The 19,431-nt window shown below is 45.8% G+C and overlaps 1 protein-coding gene across 3 annotated transcripts in view; it reads right to left on the minus strand.

The window, feature by feature from the left end:
• The window catches only part of HIP1 (huntingtin interacting protein 1), a 153,117-nt gene that overhangs the window by 27,732 nt on the left and 105,954 nt on the right, over positions 1-19,431 (minus strand). For 2 of the 3 annotated variants that reach the window (XM_079943700.1, XM_079943699.1), the window contains exons 5-11: positions 11,904-11,984; positions 9,751-9,827; positions 9,242-9,303; positions 5,620-5,760; positions 3,589-3,646; positions 346-421; positions 113-253 (exon numbers count right to left, since the gene is read on the minus strand). In XM_079943700.1, the coding sequence (XP_079799826.1) occupies positions 113-253; positions 346-421; positions 3,589-3,646; positions 5,620-5,760; positions 9,242-9,303; positions 9,751-9,827; positions 11,904-11,984 (636 nt within the window). Of the gene's footprint in view, positions 1-112; positions 254-345; positions 422-3,588; positions 3,647-5,619; positions 5,761-6,596; positions 6,665-9,241; positions 9,304-9,750; positions 9,828-11,903; positions 11,985-19,431 lie in introns of those variants that run through there. The other variant, XM_079943701.1, reaches the window with a different exon arrangement.

Consider the following 19,431-nt stretch of genomic DNA (forward strand, 5'->3'; position numbering starts at 1 on the left):
TTCAGGTCCACTTACGGCGCTTGGGTTAGAAGGTGGCTGAACTTGTCCCAGGTCCTCCTGCCCTCCCCGGGGGCAACGGGAAGGCCTGAGCTTCCTCCTAAGTGGTCCTCACCTGCTGGGAGGCATCCATGTCCATGAGGTCATCCTTCTCTAAGACTGGCTCGCTGTCAGGGGATGAGGCCTCGGCTGGGATCACCACCACGGGGCTGATGTGCTCTGACAGGGCGGAGGCTCGTAGGAAGTTGGGTGGGTTCTGAAAAGGGAAGACACATCCTCAGACCCTGCCCACCTGCCAGCCTCTAAGACAGCCTCCAGGACTCAGCAGCTCCCTGGGTGTGGCCTTACCTCTGGCAGCTGAGGGATCTGAATGAGCCGCTTGAAGTACTGAAGGTTGCTGGAGCGGTAGAAGAGATCTTTCAACCTAAGGGTGGAGAAAGGCCTGAGGGCTGCTGGGGGCCTTCACCAGCCCCGGGGAGGGGACACCCTGCTTTCCTACTGCCTGTCCAGCCCCCGGGCACAGGCTGCCAAGGAGATGGGCTCCATGGTGCTAGGATGCAGTTACGATGCTGCAGGGAGAGATTATTTATAGCCAGTCCTCACTGATTGGGGGAAGAGTAATTCAAACCACAAAATCCTTTGGAAGAGTAGACAGTCCAAAAACTAATTTCTGCATCACCGTAGAATATATGCTGTTGTTTGGCAGATGTGTCTTCCTAGCAATGTTTGGCTTAGAGTAATATTAAAATAAATTTCTGAGGATAAACCCACTAATGATACGAAGAGGGAAGGGAACTTAATTACTAAGGCAGATCTCTTTTTAATGAATTCACCTTATTTGAGCGCTATTTGTTATCTCCTCAACTAGACTATAAGCTTCTAGAAGGCAGAGACTGGGCCCTGCTGAACTAGGTTTAAAATAGTACCGGGCCAGCCATAAAAAGGAACGAAATTGGGTCATTAATAGAGACGTGGATGGACCCAGAGAGTGTCATACAGAGTGAAGTGAGTCAGAAAGAGAAAAGCAAATCTCGTAGATTAACGCATACATGTGGAATCTAGAAAAATGGTATGCATGATCTTCTTTGCAAAGCAGAAATAGAGACACAGACGTAGAGGACAAATGTATGGATACCAAGGGGGAAAGGGGTGGGGAGGGAGGAATTGGGAGACTGGGATCGACACATATACATTATTGATACTATGTATAAAATAGACAATTGATGGGAACATACTGTATGGCACAGGGAACTCTACCTAATGCACTGTGGTACAATGGGAGGGAAGTCCAAAGGGAGGGGATATCTGTACGTGTATGGCTGATTCATTTTGCTGTGCAGCGGAGGCTAACTTAACGTTGTGAAGCAGCCATACTCCGATTAAAATTAATTAAAAAATAAAAATAAAGTAGTACCAGGCATGGAATTACTCAGCAATATTGGTTGAAGAAAAACCATTTATACTGTGTCCTAATCTTGGATGGATATGGGAATAAATAAACCCCAATTTTTTCTCTTCCTCAAGTCTCCATTTTGAATCTAAACACGGAAGGCCAACAAAACTGAGGGCACCAGACATATTTTCTGAGATATAATAAAAGAGGGTCAGGGATCTCAGCACCCTCTCTCTGCAGCACAGAATTTTCTCCAGCTCAGCCCAATAAGCGAAACTCCTGGGGTCTCACGATAACCCTTCAGACCCCAGGGTTAGGACTGTCCCTGTGACATCACTGTTGCTTTCCCCGAATTCGGGGACATTGAGGCCTCAGCCACCGTGTCTGTGGAAGAGAAGGTGAGGCGGCACGCATGGGAAATGCTTTTATAAGCTCAAAAAAATGAAAGGAAACAGAATCACCTGACCACACGTTCCCTGCTTTCTGGGCTGGAGCCAACAGTAATAGGCTCTGCTGCTTTCCTAAGCTACTGGAATTTAACATTCCAGGAAATCAGCCCCAGGGCCTGTCTCCTAGCATTTAATAAGTCATTTATTATAGAATAAACATACGAGGCTTTTCAGACGGAACAAGGAAACGGGGAGGATAGCACAACCCCGAACTTGCCCTCTCTGATTGTTGCTCAGGAACCAGCAAAAGAAGCCTAAGCTTGGGATCCTGGGGGTGGGGGGGGCGACGCTTTTCCTGCAGTCAAGGGTGAAGAAATTAACAAGGAAAACATCATGCTCATGCTTCCCCCCCCCCCCGCCTCGCCGGCCCCATCCTCCTGTCTCTCCCTCCATTCCATCCCTTCTTCTTGGGGCATGCTTAATTGAAAGATGAGCTGGACTTGTCATCTCGTCACCAATTTTCTTTCCCAAATGCACCAGAATAATTTCCCCTTTGGTCAGAGAAGCTCTTCCTCTTCTAGACTAGCTGATTAGCTTATTAATTCATTCAAACATGATTGAATGCTATAGGCTTAATTGACTGCTGTGAATCAGGTGCTAGAGGTACAATAATGGGCAAGACAGTCAAACAAAAAAAGTCATGCTAAGAACCAGGAAGGAAGTAAACAGGGTGCTGTGATGGAGAATATGAGGGTGGGGTCGGAGGAGCAGAAGGTAGGCAAAAAGACCCCAAATGCGGGGCCAGAGACTGCCTTTGTGTGGAGGTGACTGAAGATGACCTGGATGGAGCTGGCCAGGCTGGGAGGAGAGCATCCTGAGGACAGGGAACAGCACGTGCTAAGCCTCTGAGCGCAGGCTATGTTCCGGGAACTGGAAGAGGACCTTACGTGGCTGAAACACTTGGAGAACTGGAGACAAGGTCACAGATGGCGGGCAGGGGCCAGATCATGTAGGGGCCTTGCAGACCACAGAGAGGAGCTTCGAATTGATTCTCAGTGTAATCAGAAGCCATTGAAAGGTTGTAAGCAAGGGATTTATATTTTTACAAGGTCGTTCTAACTGCTGGGTGGGGATAGGATTGCAGAGGGCAAGAGCTGAAATCCAGAGCATCCCGTCCATATCGGAGGGTCCTGGTAGACAGCAATGGAAGTGGAAGAGATGGGATATATGACCAGAGACAAGACCTCTTTGTCAATTATCATCTGAACTTGCTTATAGATTGGACGTGGGGAATGAGGAAAATGGTGAGTTCCAGATCTCTGTCCTAAGTGGATGGTGGGCAGCATTTATTGAGATAGAAGGGAAAGGAAAAGATTTTTGAAGAAAACCTAGAGTTTAGTTTGAGATGTAAGTTTGGTATAGTGATGTCAAATAGACCACTGGGGATGTGAACCTGGAATCCAGAGGTAAGGCTGGGCTGGAGTTATATCTTTGGGAGCTGTCAGCATGTATACGGTATAAAACCATGAGAACTTAGGGAGAAGAAAAATGGAAGAGGATGAAGCCCTGGGAATAAAGCAGGATGACTGAATGAATGAAACTGTCTTTCTCTATGAGATTTATTAGAGAACCGATAGCTTCCCCAGCCATTGGTAGGTTTGCTGCCGTCTTCTTTTCCTTTGCTTTTTAAAGCATTAAAGCAGATACCCTCACCCTTCGATGATTTAAAAGCAAGTGCTTCCTGCACGGATTAATTGACTTCATAGCACTTTTAGATTCGCCTTCCTTTCTCTCACTGAAGCCGCTTACTTTGTGAACTGCTCCATGAAGCGGTCCCGGTGGCCTTGCAGGGTGTCGGCTGGAAGACCTGGAAGAAATTGGAAAAGACTAAGAGGGAATAGGAGGACCAGAGGGCAGGCAAGACACAGCGGGAAGGGACCATCCCTCCTGGGGCTGGGGGCCAGCCCTGCAGGAAGGCATTCTTGACCTAGAGTTGCCCTGGGAAACCAAGAGGGCCCAGTGGGGCCAGCAGGGACTCTGGGGCTACTTCTCAGTCAGATCTTTCCTTCTGTTTGCTCCCGGACTGCAAGCCACTCTCGACAGAGCAGGATGGAAGTTACGTCGCTGACTACAGCAGCGGTGACCTGACCCAAGCAGCAGGGTGGACCACGGCAGGCCCCAGAGGGGGGCTCTCTCCGGGGGGCTGTGTGCACTGGGCACACTGGGTGAGGCCCAGCACAGACATGAGTCTGGAGAGATGCAGAGAGCCTGCCAGAGACAGGCAAAGACTGCAGGACTGAGACCCTTGGGTTCAGGGGTACATGGGAACTCTCTGAACTATCTCTGCAACTTTTCTGTAGATCTAAATCTATTCTAAAAGAAAATATTTATTTTCAGAAAAGCACATACTGTATGGAGCATCCCTTTTTCCCTGACCACACAGTTCTCGAAGGTCTTGTGTATTGCTCTGCCTTTAAAGAAGGCCTTTAAACCCAAATAATTACCTGTCTCTTATCACAACTCACCACTTTATAGAAGGAAGTGGGGATGTCCTAGTGCGCAACTGGTTCTGTAGTATCTTAGGAACAAGTTCATCTGTATTCAGAGCTTCTATGCAACTGCCTGCCTTCTTTTCTTGGCATTTAGTCTACCCTCTCTGCTTCCTTCAGACACGCCCCCCTGCTCCAAAACCCTTCTAACCCTTGAACATGGAATTCCAACCTCCCTCCCATGAAACCCTCCTACGTTAATGACAGTGATGCTGCTTCCCTTGTTCTGGTCTAAATAACCAGACTCCTCCTCGTCAGTGACCTGTTCCAGAGTACCCCTTGTCCTAGACTTCCGCAATAAAACCTTGCTAACATCCATTTGCGTCTTGATTTTTCTCGGTTTTCCATCATCCGTGCACTCTGAATGTGTGTACCCTTCACGATGGCCACCTCACAGTGTGACCCAGGGACCACCCACATCAGATTCATCGGGGATACGGTTTAACGATGCAGACCCTGAGGAAGCAGCACCCACACACATCGTTTTAAATAAGAAGCGCAACTAACAAACGTAAGGTAGATAGCTAGTGGGAAGCAGCCGCATGGCACAGGGATATCCGCTTGGTGCTTTGTGACCGCCTGGAGGGGTGGGATAGGGAGGGTGGGAGGGAGGGAGATGCAAGAGGGAAGAGATATGGGAACATATGTATATGTATAACTGATTCACTTGGTTATAAAGCGGAAACTAACACACCATTGTAAAGCAATTATACCCCAATAAAGATGTTAAAAAAATATATATTCCTAAAAAAAAAAAAAAAAGAAGAAGCACATAAACGGATAAGAACGTCCACAAGACCAGTAGTTTCCAAAATACATTCCGCGAAACTATCCCAAGGATCTGTGGCTAGGGGAGGTGTGGCCTTCCATTGATTTGAGCAGCCCTGTTCTATATTTTACATTTCTCCACAAAAGCCATTTGTACAAAGAGACTGCGTTGATGAACTCTTTGGAAACGGCCGCCTTTGCTCCTGTGGGTCTAGGCCGGGTCTGTCCTCATCTGTGTGGTCTGCAGCGTACATGACACATATGGATGTTGATGTGGTAGAGCTGGAGGTGGAGGGTGAGGACCAACCTGAGTCACGGCTGTGGCAGGCCAGGTGCTTCCCTGAGCACAGCAAGGCTTGGCCCTGCTCTTCTATTCTCAAGACAGCCGGGAGCTCCAGGGCCTTCTGGGTCAGGAGCAGAAAGCCAAGGGCACTGGGGGGAGCTGCTTCCCTCCAGGGACAGCCTCAGGCTGTGAACCTCCTTCCGGCCAGAAGTTTCCAGAGATCAAGCCCCGTATACTCACAGGAGTGGAGTTTGAAGAGAAGTTTGACAGTGTAATCATAGAGGTGGCTGCAGTCCAAGATGACCTGGATCAGCGGGGCTAGGCGGCACTGCCCGGCTGTCGTCACTGACACGGAACGGGACATGTCCAGGGAGTTGAACACTAGGGGACAGAAAGGGGAGAGGCAGCAGAGCTAGGAAATTAGAGGCGACCTTCTCAGACGGGAGAAGGCAGGAGTCTAACACACGAGGACCTATTCTGTGCAATCATGATCTCATGTGATGCATCTAACCCTTTCAACACTCCTATGGGGTAGCTAAGAGTATCCCCATCATACAGGGGAGTAAGTAACTTGAAGGTGGCCACAAAGCCAAGAAGCGGTTTTGCTGAGAGATGGTGAGTTAAAAGCCAGAGCCCCTGTGGCCAGCGACGGCTAGACCAGGAGCCTGTGGCCCTGGCAGTCAAGATGCTCTGTGTGTCACAAACAGGTGAAATGAACTTGCTCTACTCTGTGCACAGCCCGGCGGGAGGGATTTACGGGGGGAGCATCCCAAATGCCTCCTTCCGGTCTGACGAGCTTCATGCTTCCTCCCCCACCTCCCTCCCATATGGGCAGGAAGAACACATCCCCTTTTAAGGTTTCTGATTTAATGGGGAGGTGGGCTCTTGTTCAAGGGAAGCCCTCCGTTTTATGGGGAATCAGTATTTCAGGATCGAAAGGGGCTTTTGACAGCCAATTCAGCCCTCTGTCTCAGGCATGAACTTGGTCTCACGGTGATCTTGACCCTGAGAAGCACCCAATCTGGTTGTGCAAGAGAACACATGTGGGGAAACTATCAAACATTGATCAGAACACGAAGAAATAATTCAGCCTTGGCTTCCTGCTGGCTTGTCACAGGGTTCTTGGAACACCACAAGGGGGGAAATGCAGGAACCCTGTGGACAATTGGAGGAGAGGCTACAAGGACCCAGGGCAAGGAGCCAGGACGAGGACGAACCATCAGGATCAAGGCTGACGGAGGTCCTTGGGGGAGCCGGTCAACGGAAGCACTGTCCTCCACTCTCCTGGGCTCCAGAGAGCAAGCTGCTCCCACAGACCCCTCCACGTTAACCCCCTGCCCCTTGCCCCTCGCTCCTAAACCAAGCACCTAGATGCCTGGCCATGGACCCTGAGTGCACACCACTGGCCAGGGCTGATTTCCTCCCTGCAGAAGCTGCCCACCGCCTCCGGAGACCCTGCACGTGGCCGGCACCGACTTTCCCTGCAGTCCCTCAGCGAGTGGGACTGCCCCGGAGGAAAGCCCAGAGCCACTGTGTTCGGCCTTCCCTGGCTGTACTAGTCCCTGTTAACAGGCTTAGTCTGTCAAGTGAAAGAAAAAAAAAAACCAAAAAACCCAAACGGTTCTAATTAAAAGGCAGCTTTTCTTCTTGACACAAATTAAAAGCAGCTGTCACTGCGAGGCGGCCATCCCCAAATCTCCTGGCTTCCTTAGGCTCCACGCTGGCAAGGAACCCCAGGCCGCTCCATCTCACAGCCTGCCTGCCGCTTTCCAGGAATGCCCCTTGGCATCTAGTAACATCTAGAGCTGTGTGACCGTGGGCAACTTACTCAACCTCTCTGTGCCTCCAGATGCTTTTCCGTAAGATGCAGATGGTTCTAATAGCACATACCTCTTAAGGGTCTTGTAAGGAGGTCTCGTAAGGATTAAATGAGAATGTCCTATAAAGTTCATGGCAACAGTGCAGTGGTCCTTCCCATTTGCTTTGAGATTGATTAAAATCACCTGGGGAAATTTGAAAACTACTAATGTCTGCCTGCAACTCCTCCATGCCCCCTTCTTTTTTAATTGGTCTGGGGTAGGGTGGGGGCATTAGTGGGGGGTTTCAAAAGCCCCCCAGGTGATTCTAATATGCAGCCAGGGTTGAAAACTATTTTCTAGCTCAGCGCTTCTCAAACTGTAGCATGCATCAGAATCCCCCCATAGGATCACTCCAGGAGAATTCTGTGATGATGGAAAGGCTCTGTACGTGTGTCCAATATGCTAGCCACGTGTGGCTGCTGAGTGCCTGCAATGTGGTGAGTGCAACGGAGGCCCTGACTTTTGAATGTTACTTAATCGTAATTAATTTAAATAGTCACACGTGGCCAGTGGCAACGCTGTTAGACAGTGCAGACTTGGGGAGTTTGTTAAAACAGATGGCTGGGCCCCACCCGCAGAGATTCTAATTCAGAAGGTCTGGGGTGGGACCCGAGAGTGTGCATTTCTAACACGTTCTCAGGTGATGCCGATGCTGCTGGTCCAGGGACCACACTTTGAGAATCACTGCAAGGGCACCAAATAAATGTTAATTGTAATTGGCCCACGTTTCCCGCAGTTGAAAATGCAGGGCCTCCTTCCGAAGGTTCTGGTCCCAATCTTACAGGGTCACAGACTAGGACTCAGGAGCTGGACAGACTTCTTCTAATACCAGCTCTCTCGATTTCTGTGGCTCACAAGAGGTGACTGAGGATGGGGGGCAGGTGGGGAAACGTGTAGAGGATGCTCTTGATTCCGAATCACTGCTCTCTGGGGGATGAGAAAACCACCGCCATTTAACCATGGAAGAGTTTGTGCGAAGACTTGGGGGAGCTCTCTCTAGAAAACTCTAGCTAATTCTCCCCAGATAATTCCAGAGCATTCAGCTGGATGTCGACAGTATTTTTTAAAAATAAATTTATTTATTTTTGGCTGAGTTGGGTCTTTGTTGCTGCGCGCGGGGGCTACTCTTCGTTGCGGTGCGTGGGCTTCTCATTGCAGTGGCTTCTCTTGTTGGAAGCACAGGCTCTAGAGCGCAGGCTCAGTAGTTGCGGCTCTCTGGCTCTAGAGCACAGGCTCAGTAGTTGTGGCGCATGGGCTTAGTTGCTCTGCGGCATGTGGGATCTTCCTGGACCAGGGCTCGAACCCTTGTCCCCTGCATTGGCAGGCAGATTCGTAACCACTGCACCACCAGGGAAGCCCGTTGACAACATTTTATGAACTCTGTCCACCTGTTGTTTCTTCACTGCTGTTCATGCAGAAAGCAAGCATTCTAAACTTGGTTGTTGAGCACTTGCTATATGCCAGGCATGGGGCTAGAACAGAGATGAGCAGGCATGGTTCCTGATTTTTGAGGAGGAGCTCAGCATCTATTGCTAATAACCCAAGTGATCAATGCATATGGAAACAGAGCCAGGTATCACGGGATGCTGGGGCAGAAAGGGTGACTGCACAGGCCACCTGGGCAGAAATACACCCTGAGGGCCAGCCCACCTGAGCAGCACACAAGCCTGGGCCAAAGGACCAGCCAGTGCTGGGGCCACAGTCTAGGGTCTGTCAGAGGCCGGAACTGTCTTTGGACTCTTGGAGGCCTGGGCTTAGCGGGGAGGTCAGCAGGGTGGGGATCGCAGTCTTTCCACTCACGTGAAAATGCCCTTGGGCTTCAGCCCCTCCTTGCACCAGGGCCAAGAGAACAGACACAGTGTGGGCAGCTCCATCTCCCTGGCCCTGAACTGCACAACTTGTATGGAGACAGGGGCTAGGCCAGCTGGTCCAAGCAGGGAACCAGGCTGGGGGTTAGGTGAATGCCCAGGAAAGCCTGGGCCAGGCGGGAGGGAGAGACTCACCAGTTTGGAAGAGGTTAAGTTCACACTCCAGGTAGTCGAACATTTCCACTGTCAGCTGGAAACTGGACCCAAGAGGAAAGAGAGCTTATACTCCACGGCCCGAGGCCAGTGCTCCACCTGTCCCGGCCCCCAAGCCCTGTACTGCCGCCAATGTACACGTGCACACACAGACACACACACACACACACACCAGCTTCAATTCTTAGCCCCGACCTAAGTGGGTATTAAGGCCATTGGAAGATCAAGCAGGGCGAATTCAACAGTGAAAGCAGCAAAGAAAAAGGGCAGAGGGGCACAGAGAAGGGAGGCCTGGAGTGGGAAGCGCCCTGGAAGGGTTCTTGAGGAGGCGCCAGGAGTAAGTGGCCCCAAGGTCAAGTCACTCAGGGGCTTTAGTCCCCACCCCAGCCACTGCCCTTGCCCTCAGGCCCTCTGTGACCCTAACCGGAAGTGACAGCATCTACCCAAGCTTTCTCTCTCATCGAGTCCAGAATGTGAGGACAGCCACTTACAAGTTGTTAACATCACTCTCTCCGGCCTCGTCCAGCTGCCGGTCACTCATCTGAAGGTTGCCTGGGAACCTAGGATTCTGGAAGGGAGGCAGAGGAAGTCAGAACAGGGCACCTCAAGAGCTCTCTATACAGACCAACTAAGCCGACATCAAGCAAGCCAGCCCCGCTGAGCTCGGGCTGCAGCAGGTGGATTCTGCTTGGTACAGGTGCCTGCATGCTCCCTGGGGAGGTGTGGCAGCGCTCACAGCCTCACACACGCACACACAGGTCCTGTGATTGGTTCACGGCAAAGAACACCCACCGCCCATCATCATAGGCGAAGGCTTCATCCCAACCCTGGGACCCGGGGGAGGGCCCCTCGCTCACAGCCTGTGCCATGGACATCTTCTCTGTGGTGCAATGACACCGAGCGTGTGAGAGCGGTCGGTCTTCAACTTGACACCCACACCATGCAGGCAGTGCAGCCTTTGCTTATTTCCAATCTGTTCTGAATACTATCCAGGCTTCCCACTGCCCTCTGGCCATCTCCTGAAGCGGCTATTGTGAGCTCAGGGCAGGCAAACCCATTCTCACATTAACTTTAGCAAAACATAATCAGTAAAATAAACTTGAAGGCTGGAGAATATTACATCAAGCACCCGCACAGTCAGGGGAAGCTACGTGGGCTCATCAGCTGTCAGGTATCTGGATCCTGCTCTCTTCCTCGGTGTGGTCTGTCTGGAGCGGGTGGAGCACAGGGCAGCGGGGCAGGTGGAGGGGAGCACAGAGAGACGGGTGGCCAGTCCACCAAGGGGGCTCTAAATGCCAGTGTGAATTCTTCAGGCTCTGAAGAAAGAAATCCTCCACGCCGGCACCTCCCTCTCTGGCTGTAACACCCAGCGCTCTGCCTTGCCGCCCCTTCCTGCCCTCAGGCCCACCACCCCTGCTCATCTGCCTCAGAGACTCAGGCCGGTGCCTTTATCCTTCTGGTCGCATTTACTTCCTCACTCAGTCTGGACATCATGATGACCTGGTCCCCTTCTCCATTTCCACCGCCAGCTCCCTAATTCTGGCCATTTTCCCTCCCACCTGGCATGCCATTCTTCCTTACCTCCTATGTGCCTCATACCCACCCTTCAAGGACCACCTCAAGACCCACTTCCTTCATTCTGCCCTTTAGGATGCCATATCCCTCCATCATTTCAAAACATCCCTGGCACTCTTCTGCAGGCACACATACCTGCCCGGCACTATTACACAGCTACTGCAAGTGTATAAGCTTCTCTCTCCGACAGATCTGTAAACGCCTAAAGAGTAGACCCTTTTTTCTTAATCTTATATGCCACTTGGCACACAGTTTTACATGCATTAAGTGTGTAAGAAATACCAGCTAGGGCTTCCCTGGTGGCGCAGGGGTTAAGAATCCACCTGCCAATGCAGGGGACACGGGTTCAAGCCCTGGTCCGGGAAGATCCCATGTGCCGCAGAGAAACTAAGCCCGCGCGCCGTAACTACTGAGCCTGCGCTCTAAAGCCCGCGAGCCACAACTACTGAAGCCCGCGCTCCTAGAGCCCGTGCTCCGCAACAGAAGAAGCCACCGCAATGAGAAGCCTGCGCGCTGCAACGAAGAGTAGGCCCTGCTCGCCACAATTAGAGAAAGCCTGCGTGCAGCAAAGAAGACCCAACGCGGCCAAAAATAAATACTAATAAATAAAATAAATATAAAAAAATCTTATATAAAAAAAGAAATATCAGCTAAAGTCATATCTTGATTAGAAGGTCCTGTGTGGAAACTTACTATATAAATGGAAGGCGCTGTTTCTATTAACAGTCAAGTCAGTGTTTCTGAAGTATTTTTATAAGGCCACCTGGTGGATCAGGTTCCTCTTTCTATTTGCAAAATGGGGAACAAAAGGTGCAGAAGACCTGGGCCAAAATCCCAGGCCCCTTGTCACATCCCAGGGGCCTGACTGCAGTTACTCTATAAAATGTTTCCTCTTACATAGCTGGGATATGGTGTGAACACTCCCTAAGAAGCCAGGCTGTCTCATTACCTGGAAAACCTGACAATTAAGCCCAGCCAGGTGTGAGGGGACAGGGCGGGGAGGTGGGGGAAGCAGGGGCGGGGGGAGTGCATGGCTGGCAGTGGCAGCAGGATTGTCGCAAAGACTCACTTTGGTGTGGTACTCCATCTTCGTTCTCAGCAGTTTGAGGTAGATGCTGCAAAGCTGCCCATACCCCTCACTCAGGTGGCCCTTTCAGGATGAGGAAAGAAAGCGGGGTGTCAACACGAAGAACATTGGTTTGAAGGATCTACAGCCAGGATTTCTTTTTGAAAGAATATATATTTTTTGTGAGTATGAAAATAACATACATCCACTGTTGAAAATTTGGAAAACATAAAAAAGTACATATGCAAACAAATCAGCCTTAACCTAACCACCAGATAGAATCATATATACACTATTGATACTATGTATAAAACAGATAACTAATGAGAACCTACTATATAGCACAGGGAACTCCACTCAGTGCTCTGTGGTGACCTAAGTGGGAAAGAAATCCAAAAAAGAGGGGATGCATGTATACATATTGCTGATTCACTTTACTGTACAGTAGAAACTAACACAATACTGTAAAGCAACTATACTCCAACAAAAATTAAAAAAAAGAACTACAATGAGATACCACCTCACATCTATTAGGAAAGCTAATATCAAAAAAAAAAAGTGCTGGGGAGGATGTGGAGAAATTGGTACCCTTGGACACTGTTAGTGGGGATGTAAAATGGTACGGCAACTGTGGAAAACAGTATGGCAGCTCCTCAAAAAACTACAAATAGAATTACCATGTGATCCTGAAATTCCATCTCTCAGTATATACTCAAATGAATTGAAAGAAGGATCTTGAAAATATTTGCACACCCATGTGCATAGAAGCATTATTTACAAGAGCTAAAACATGGAGGCAACCAAAGTGTCCATCGACAGATGAATGAATAAACAGAATGTGATATACTCATACAACGGAATATTATTCAGTCTTGAAAAGGAAATTCTGACACGTACTACAACATGAATGAATCTTGAGTACATTATGTTAAGTGAAATAATCCAGTCACAAAAGGACAAATCGTGTATGATTCCATTTACATGAGGTACTTAGATTAGTAAAAAATCTTGAGACAGAAAGTAAAACGGTGGTTTCTAGGGGCTGGAGGTGGGGAGGGGAATGGGGAGTTATTGTTTAATGGATATAGATTTCCAGTTTTACAAGATGAAAAATTTCAGAGATGGATGGTGAGATGACTATACAACAATATGAACATACTTAATACCACTCAACTGTACACTTAAGAAATGGTTAAGGTAGTAAATTTCATGTTATGTGTATTTTACCACAATAAAAATTTGGAAAAATTTTAATAAAATGTTGATATACATTGAAAAATGAAATTAGAAAGAACATTTGGAAAATGTAAAAAAGTACATATGCAAACAAATCACCCTTAACCTAACCACCAGCTACAATCATGGCTAACATTTTGGGGTTCACAATGTTATTTTTTCAATTTAAACAGAGTTAATTTTTTAGGGGAGTTTTAGGGTCACAGCGAAATGGAACAGAAAGTACAGATTCCCCATGTCCCCCCTGTCCCCACACATACACAGCCTCTTCCACTGTTAACATCCCTCACCAGAGTGGGACATTTGTTATAATTGGTGAACCTGACGCATTGTTTTCATCCAAAGTAAAGTTTACATTAGGGTTCACTCTTGGTGCTGTACATCCTATGGGTTTTGACAAATGTATAATGACATGGATTTACCATTATCGTATCATACAGAGTAGTTTCACTGCCCTAGAAATCCTCTGTGCTCCACCTTTATTTTAAAAGATAAAATGGGATCAATATGGTTTTTTTCACTTAATATACTGCAATTTTTTCCATCTTATTAAATTTTCTTCTGTATCGTTATTTTTCGTGACTACCCAGTACCTTATAAGTCTGTACTGTAATTTACCAGACCAGCTCCCTACTGTTGTGTGTTTTAATTGTAGACAAGTTTTTCTATGTAAACTATGTTTCGATGAACATTCTTACAGTATCATCTTGTGTACAAACATCCTTCGGGTAAATTCTGGACGATGTTTCTCATTTAAGAACCTTAAGTCTCCCATCCTTAGTAATCACAGTCTGACTATGGGCTATCTCCTTCCTTTTGTTTCTCTATCTAAACACAGGAGAACAAACACCTCCTCCAGATGGATTTCAACAGACTAAAAGCATCTATGGTATTATACCTGGGATGGGGGTTTGAAATGGGACTAAACCCAGCTGGTAAAGAAGAAGCCTTCCCATGGAGTCTGCCCATGCAGTCATGTCCTAGGTGCCTGGGCAGAAGCTAGGCTTAGCAGAGTGATGCTGGCAACTCCCCATTATACACAAAAGAAAAGGGAAATGGGGCACAAAGAACCTTAAACTGAATAACTGTGGCTTCCACGTGAGTCTTGACTTCTACATTTTCTTCTAAGTGCATCTACTTCCTCTAGCATAGAGGAATCCTTTGAAAGGTGCCTCAAGGGGCACCAAAGAGAGTTGAGTAATCAAAGGAGTTTAAAAACATCAATGCCGTAGATGACAGTATTTCATAATGTATTAATTTTCTATGAAAATTCATATTTTATGATATACTTGTTCATTATAGAAAAATCAGAAAGTAGTGAGAAGTAGAAAAAGCAAAAATATGCTCATCATCAAAGACAACTATACTTCATGTGAAAATGTATGAGGATCAAGAAGGTGGGGACCTCCCTGGTGGTGCAGTGGTTAAGAATTCGCCTCCTAATGCAGGGTACGTGGGTTAGATCCCTGCTCAGGGAACTAGATCCCACATGCATGCTGCAACTAGGAGTTCCCATGCCACAACTAAGGAGCCCGCTGGCTGCAACTAAGGAGCCCACCAGCCACAGCTAAGACCCGGCACAACCAAAAATAAATAAATAAAATGAATAAAAAATTTTTAAATGGATTATATTAAAAAAAAAGTAAAAGGTGAATGGATCAAAGACTTAAATGTAAAATGCAAAACTATAAAACTCCTAGAAGATCACAAAGGAGAAAACCTGGATGACCTTGAGTATGGTGATAACTCTAGATACAACACCAAAGGCAAAATCCATGAAAGAAATAATTGATAAACTGGGCTTCATTAAAATTAAAAACTTCTACTCTGGGACTTCCCTGGTGGCGCAGTGGTTAAGAATTCGCCTGCCAATGCAGGGGACATGGGTTCGAGCCCTGGTCCAGGAAGATCCCACATGTTGCAGAGCAACTAAGCCCATGAGCCACAACTACCGAGCCCACACACTGCAACTACTGAAGCCTGCGTGCTCTAGCGCCCGTGCTCCGCAACAAGAGAAGCCACAGCAGTGAGTAGCCCGCGCAACACAGAGTAGCCCCCACTCGCCCGCAACTGGAGAAAGCCCGTGTGCAGCAACTAAGACCCAACATAGCAAAAACAAACAAAAACTTCTACTCTGCAAAAGACATTGTCAAGAGAATGAGAAGATAAGCCACAGACTGGGAGAAAATATTTGCAAAAGGCATATCTGATAAAGGACAGTTATCTAAAACATATAAATATACTCCTAAAACTCAACAATAAGAAAACAAACAATCCAGCTAAAAAATGGGCCTAAGACCTTAACAGAAACCTTATGAAAGAAGATGTTTAGATGGTCAATAAGCATATGAAAAGATGCTCCACATCCTATGTCAGCAGGGAAATGCAAATTAAAACAATGAAATACCACTACATACCTATTAGAATGGCCGAAATCCAGAACACTGACAACACCAAATACTGATGAGGATGCAGAGCAACAGGAACTCTCATTCACTGCTGGCGGGAATGCAAAGTGATACGGCCACTTTGGAAAATAGTTTGGTAGTTTCTTACAAAACTAAACATACTATTACCATATGATTCAACTATGGAGCTCCTTGGTTTTCACCCAAAGGAGTTGAAAACTTAAGCCCACACAAAAACCTGCACATGGATGTTTGTAGCAGCTTTACTCATAATTACCAAAATTTGGAAGCAACCAGGATGACCTCCAGTAGGTGAATGGATACATAAACTGTGATGCATCCAAACAGTGGAATATTACTGAGCAGTAAAAAGAAATGAGCTATCAAGCCATGAAAAGACATGGAGGAAACTTAATTGAATATTACTACGTTGAAAGAAGCCAGTCTGAAAAGACTACATACTATATGATTCCAACTATATGACATCTGGAAAAGGTAAAACTATGGAGACTATAAAAAGATCAGTGGTTGCCAAGAGTTGGGGGTGGGGTGGGGGTGGGGAGTGAGTAGGGGTGGGGTGGGATGAACAGGTAGAGCAAAGAGGATTTTTAAGTCGGTGAAAATATTCTGTATGATGGATACATTTGTCCAAACCCACAGAATGTACAACACCACAAGTGAACTGTAATATAAACTATGGACTTTGGTGATTGTGATGGATGTGTCAGTAGGTTCATCCATTAGGCAAGGCTATGCATGTTTGGGGGCAGGGCAGGTATGTGGAAACTCTGTACTTTCCACTCAATTGTTCAGTGAACCTAAAACTGCTCTTAAAAAAAATAAGATCTTAATTTAAAAAAAAAAGTAAAAGAAGTTTCTAACTTCAGAAACTCTTAGTCAAATGGAAGAGACAGATTACATAGGAAAAAAGACCTAAAAGAATTCTATTTTGGATAACAAGGCAGGCAGGCTAGGTAACTGGGTTGACTTTCCCACTGAAAACTACTAACAATATTGAGTGGAATATTAAAAATGCTTTGCAGGCATTAATGAACTTGCAAGAGAGTAAGAAATCCTCAGGCCAGGAACTGAGTAATTCAGATATTCAGAGAGCAAATGACTTGATGGGTTCAGGGAATGGTGGGGAGGGGGCACTTTGCCACACCAAGTGAACCTGAGTTTTGGTTTTCTGGGCCTTAAGGCCCAGGTGGTGAACAGGAGGCAGGGCTCTCACCTGCCCAACTTGAGGAGTCTAGTGCAAGAGCCAAAAGACTTCCTCCTCCGTGCAGGGGAATTAAGGGTAAATTGGAAATAACACACATGTACTCCTGCACTGAAGGAGTCCCCCCTGAGGACTGCAAAGAAAATCTACTGCCTTAAACCACTGTTGTGATCAGAGGGCGGAAAAAACTACTGCTGAGAATTGGACCCGTGAGCCAGTCCTCAAGGGGATCTGCTCAGAATTCACATAACTTTTAAGCTGAGAATTTAATTTAGAGTGATCTTAATGGATGCAAGTGCCAATTCCCTCTGGAGGAAGCGGCCTTTGTTAGAATTCAAAGAATTCCCACCAAAAAAATCTCCAGGAAAATGAGCAGCTCACAGTAGAAAAGTAACTAAATACAAAAAGAAACTACATAGCAGGAGCAAAATTCATCAAAACAACAGATGGCAGAAACAGACCTCGAAGGGCTTTAGATACTAGAATTATAAAAAGTGATATATAAAACCACTATATTTAACAAACCTAAAAAAAATTAGAGACTGTTTTAAAATATATGCAGGGCACAATAAATTATAAAGAATGCCAAGCAGATTAGAAAAAACCAAACCAAACCAAACCTAAAATTCCAAGAAATGAGAATGATACTAAAATTGAAAACCTTATGGAGAGGTTTAGCAACAGATTAGACCCAGCTGAAGAGGGAATAAGTGAACTGAAAGCTAGATTTACTGTGAAATTATCCAGAATGCAGTATAGAGACAAACAAACAGGTAGAAAAAAATCAAATAGTGGTTTAAAGACATGGGGAATAGAGTGAGAAAGTCTAAAATACTGCTAACCAAAGTCTCAGAGGAAAACAAAGAATGAAGCAAATCAATATTTAGAGACAATGAGAATTTTTTTGTAACTGATATAATAATCTACAGATTTAAAAAGTCCAAAGAATCTAGAATAAATTCACACCTAGATAAATACTAAGAACTTAAAAACAGAGAAACAAACACAGAATAGCTTCAAAGAAGCAATGGTAAGTCTGACAGCAGACTTCATAAAAATGATGGAAGCCAGAAGTCGGTGGAAGGACATCTTGACTAATACCTTCCATGTGCTGAAAGAAAAGAACTATTATCCCAGAATTCTAAAGTCAGAGAAAATATCTTCCATGAATGTGGGTGAAATAAAGACATTCTCCATCAGGTAAAAGTGGTTGTTTGCCACCAGCAGACTCTCACTAAAGGAAGTTCTAAAGGAAATAACTCAGGCAGAAAGAAAGAGATCCCAAATGGATGGCCTGAGATGTAAGAGGAAATGAAGAGTGCAGAATAAGACAATTAAAATAAAATATCTTCTAGGGTCTAAAAGCAACAAAAATTAAAATGCATGACAACAACATACAAGGGAGTGAATGGGGTTAAAATATTCTAAGGTCTTTGTGCTATACTGGAAACAGATATGATATCTAGACATTGATATGAATTTTAGACGCTGGTAACGTAAGCATGCACTTTGTAATTATTAGATAACATTATCAAAAAGTTAAAAAAAAACAAAACCTCTGCTTTTATTTTTTATCTTCCCACTAGTAATGAGGGGGAAACTGAATGAGAAAGAAAATACCCAATCAATCCAAAAGAAGGCAAAAATGAGAGAAATAGAAACAGAACAGATGGGACAAATAGCATAAAATAAGATGGGAGACATAAATCTAAACATGTTATGAATTATAATAAATGTAAACAGAGTAAGTGTCCAGTTGACAAAGACTGCCATCTTGAATTTTAAAAAAAATCCAACTAAATGCTATTGACAAGTATATTTCTAAGACAAAAGAATATAGAAAAGTCAATCAGTCAATCACTGTGCTGTACATCTGAAACTAATATAGTATTATAAATCAACTATACTTCAATTTTAAACAAAAACTGACCATGAGCTAGCTCACACAGCAAGTCTCAAAAATACTTCAAAAATCAGTATCATATTGATTCTCTGGCCACAGTGCAATAAATATATATGTAAAAAATATTAAAAAGAATATAGAAAAGTCAGAAGTACAAGGATGAAAAAAGATATACCAGATAAATTCTAGCAAAAAAAAGGAAAAAGACCTAAGCTTTCCATGTTACAGAAATGTAATAGAAAGCTCTCTAGCATACAGTTGGAAGTTTTGGGGGACAAACCTCTGCTTTGTTTAGGTTAACTAGTCTTGTGACATAGGAAAAGCTGCTTCCCTCTCTGGGCCTGTATTTCTCATCTATAATGGGTAGATTGGACAACATAATTGCTAACATTTTGTGAGTGCAGACAGACACAGGTAAGAATTTGAAGGAAAGGGCTAACATAGTAGTTCTTAACCAGTGGGGCAAAATGACACATCAGAATCACCTGGGGAGATTCTTCAAAAGGCAAATTACCTCCTGTCCATACACATACTCCTTGAATCTAGAGGGATTCCGGTATGTGTACAAAACCACTCTTTTCAATGTATTCTGATATTGCCACCTACCTCCTCCCTCTTCCTAAGGCACTGAGAATCCCTAGATAGGAAAGAAAAACCACTGGCATTAAGGACTGGGAATGCCAGTTCTCAATGTACTGTGACCCCAATGGGACCACTAGAAGAAAGAAGTAGGACCTGTGACAGTGTCACTGCCGAAGGATC

Source organism: Stenella coeruleoalba, assembly GCF_951394435.1.
Source record: "Stenella coeruleoalba genome assembly, chromosome: 15".
NCBI lineage: Eukaryota > Metazoa > Chordata > Mammalia > Artiodactyla > Delphinidae > Stenella > Stenella coeruleoalba.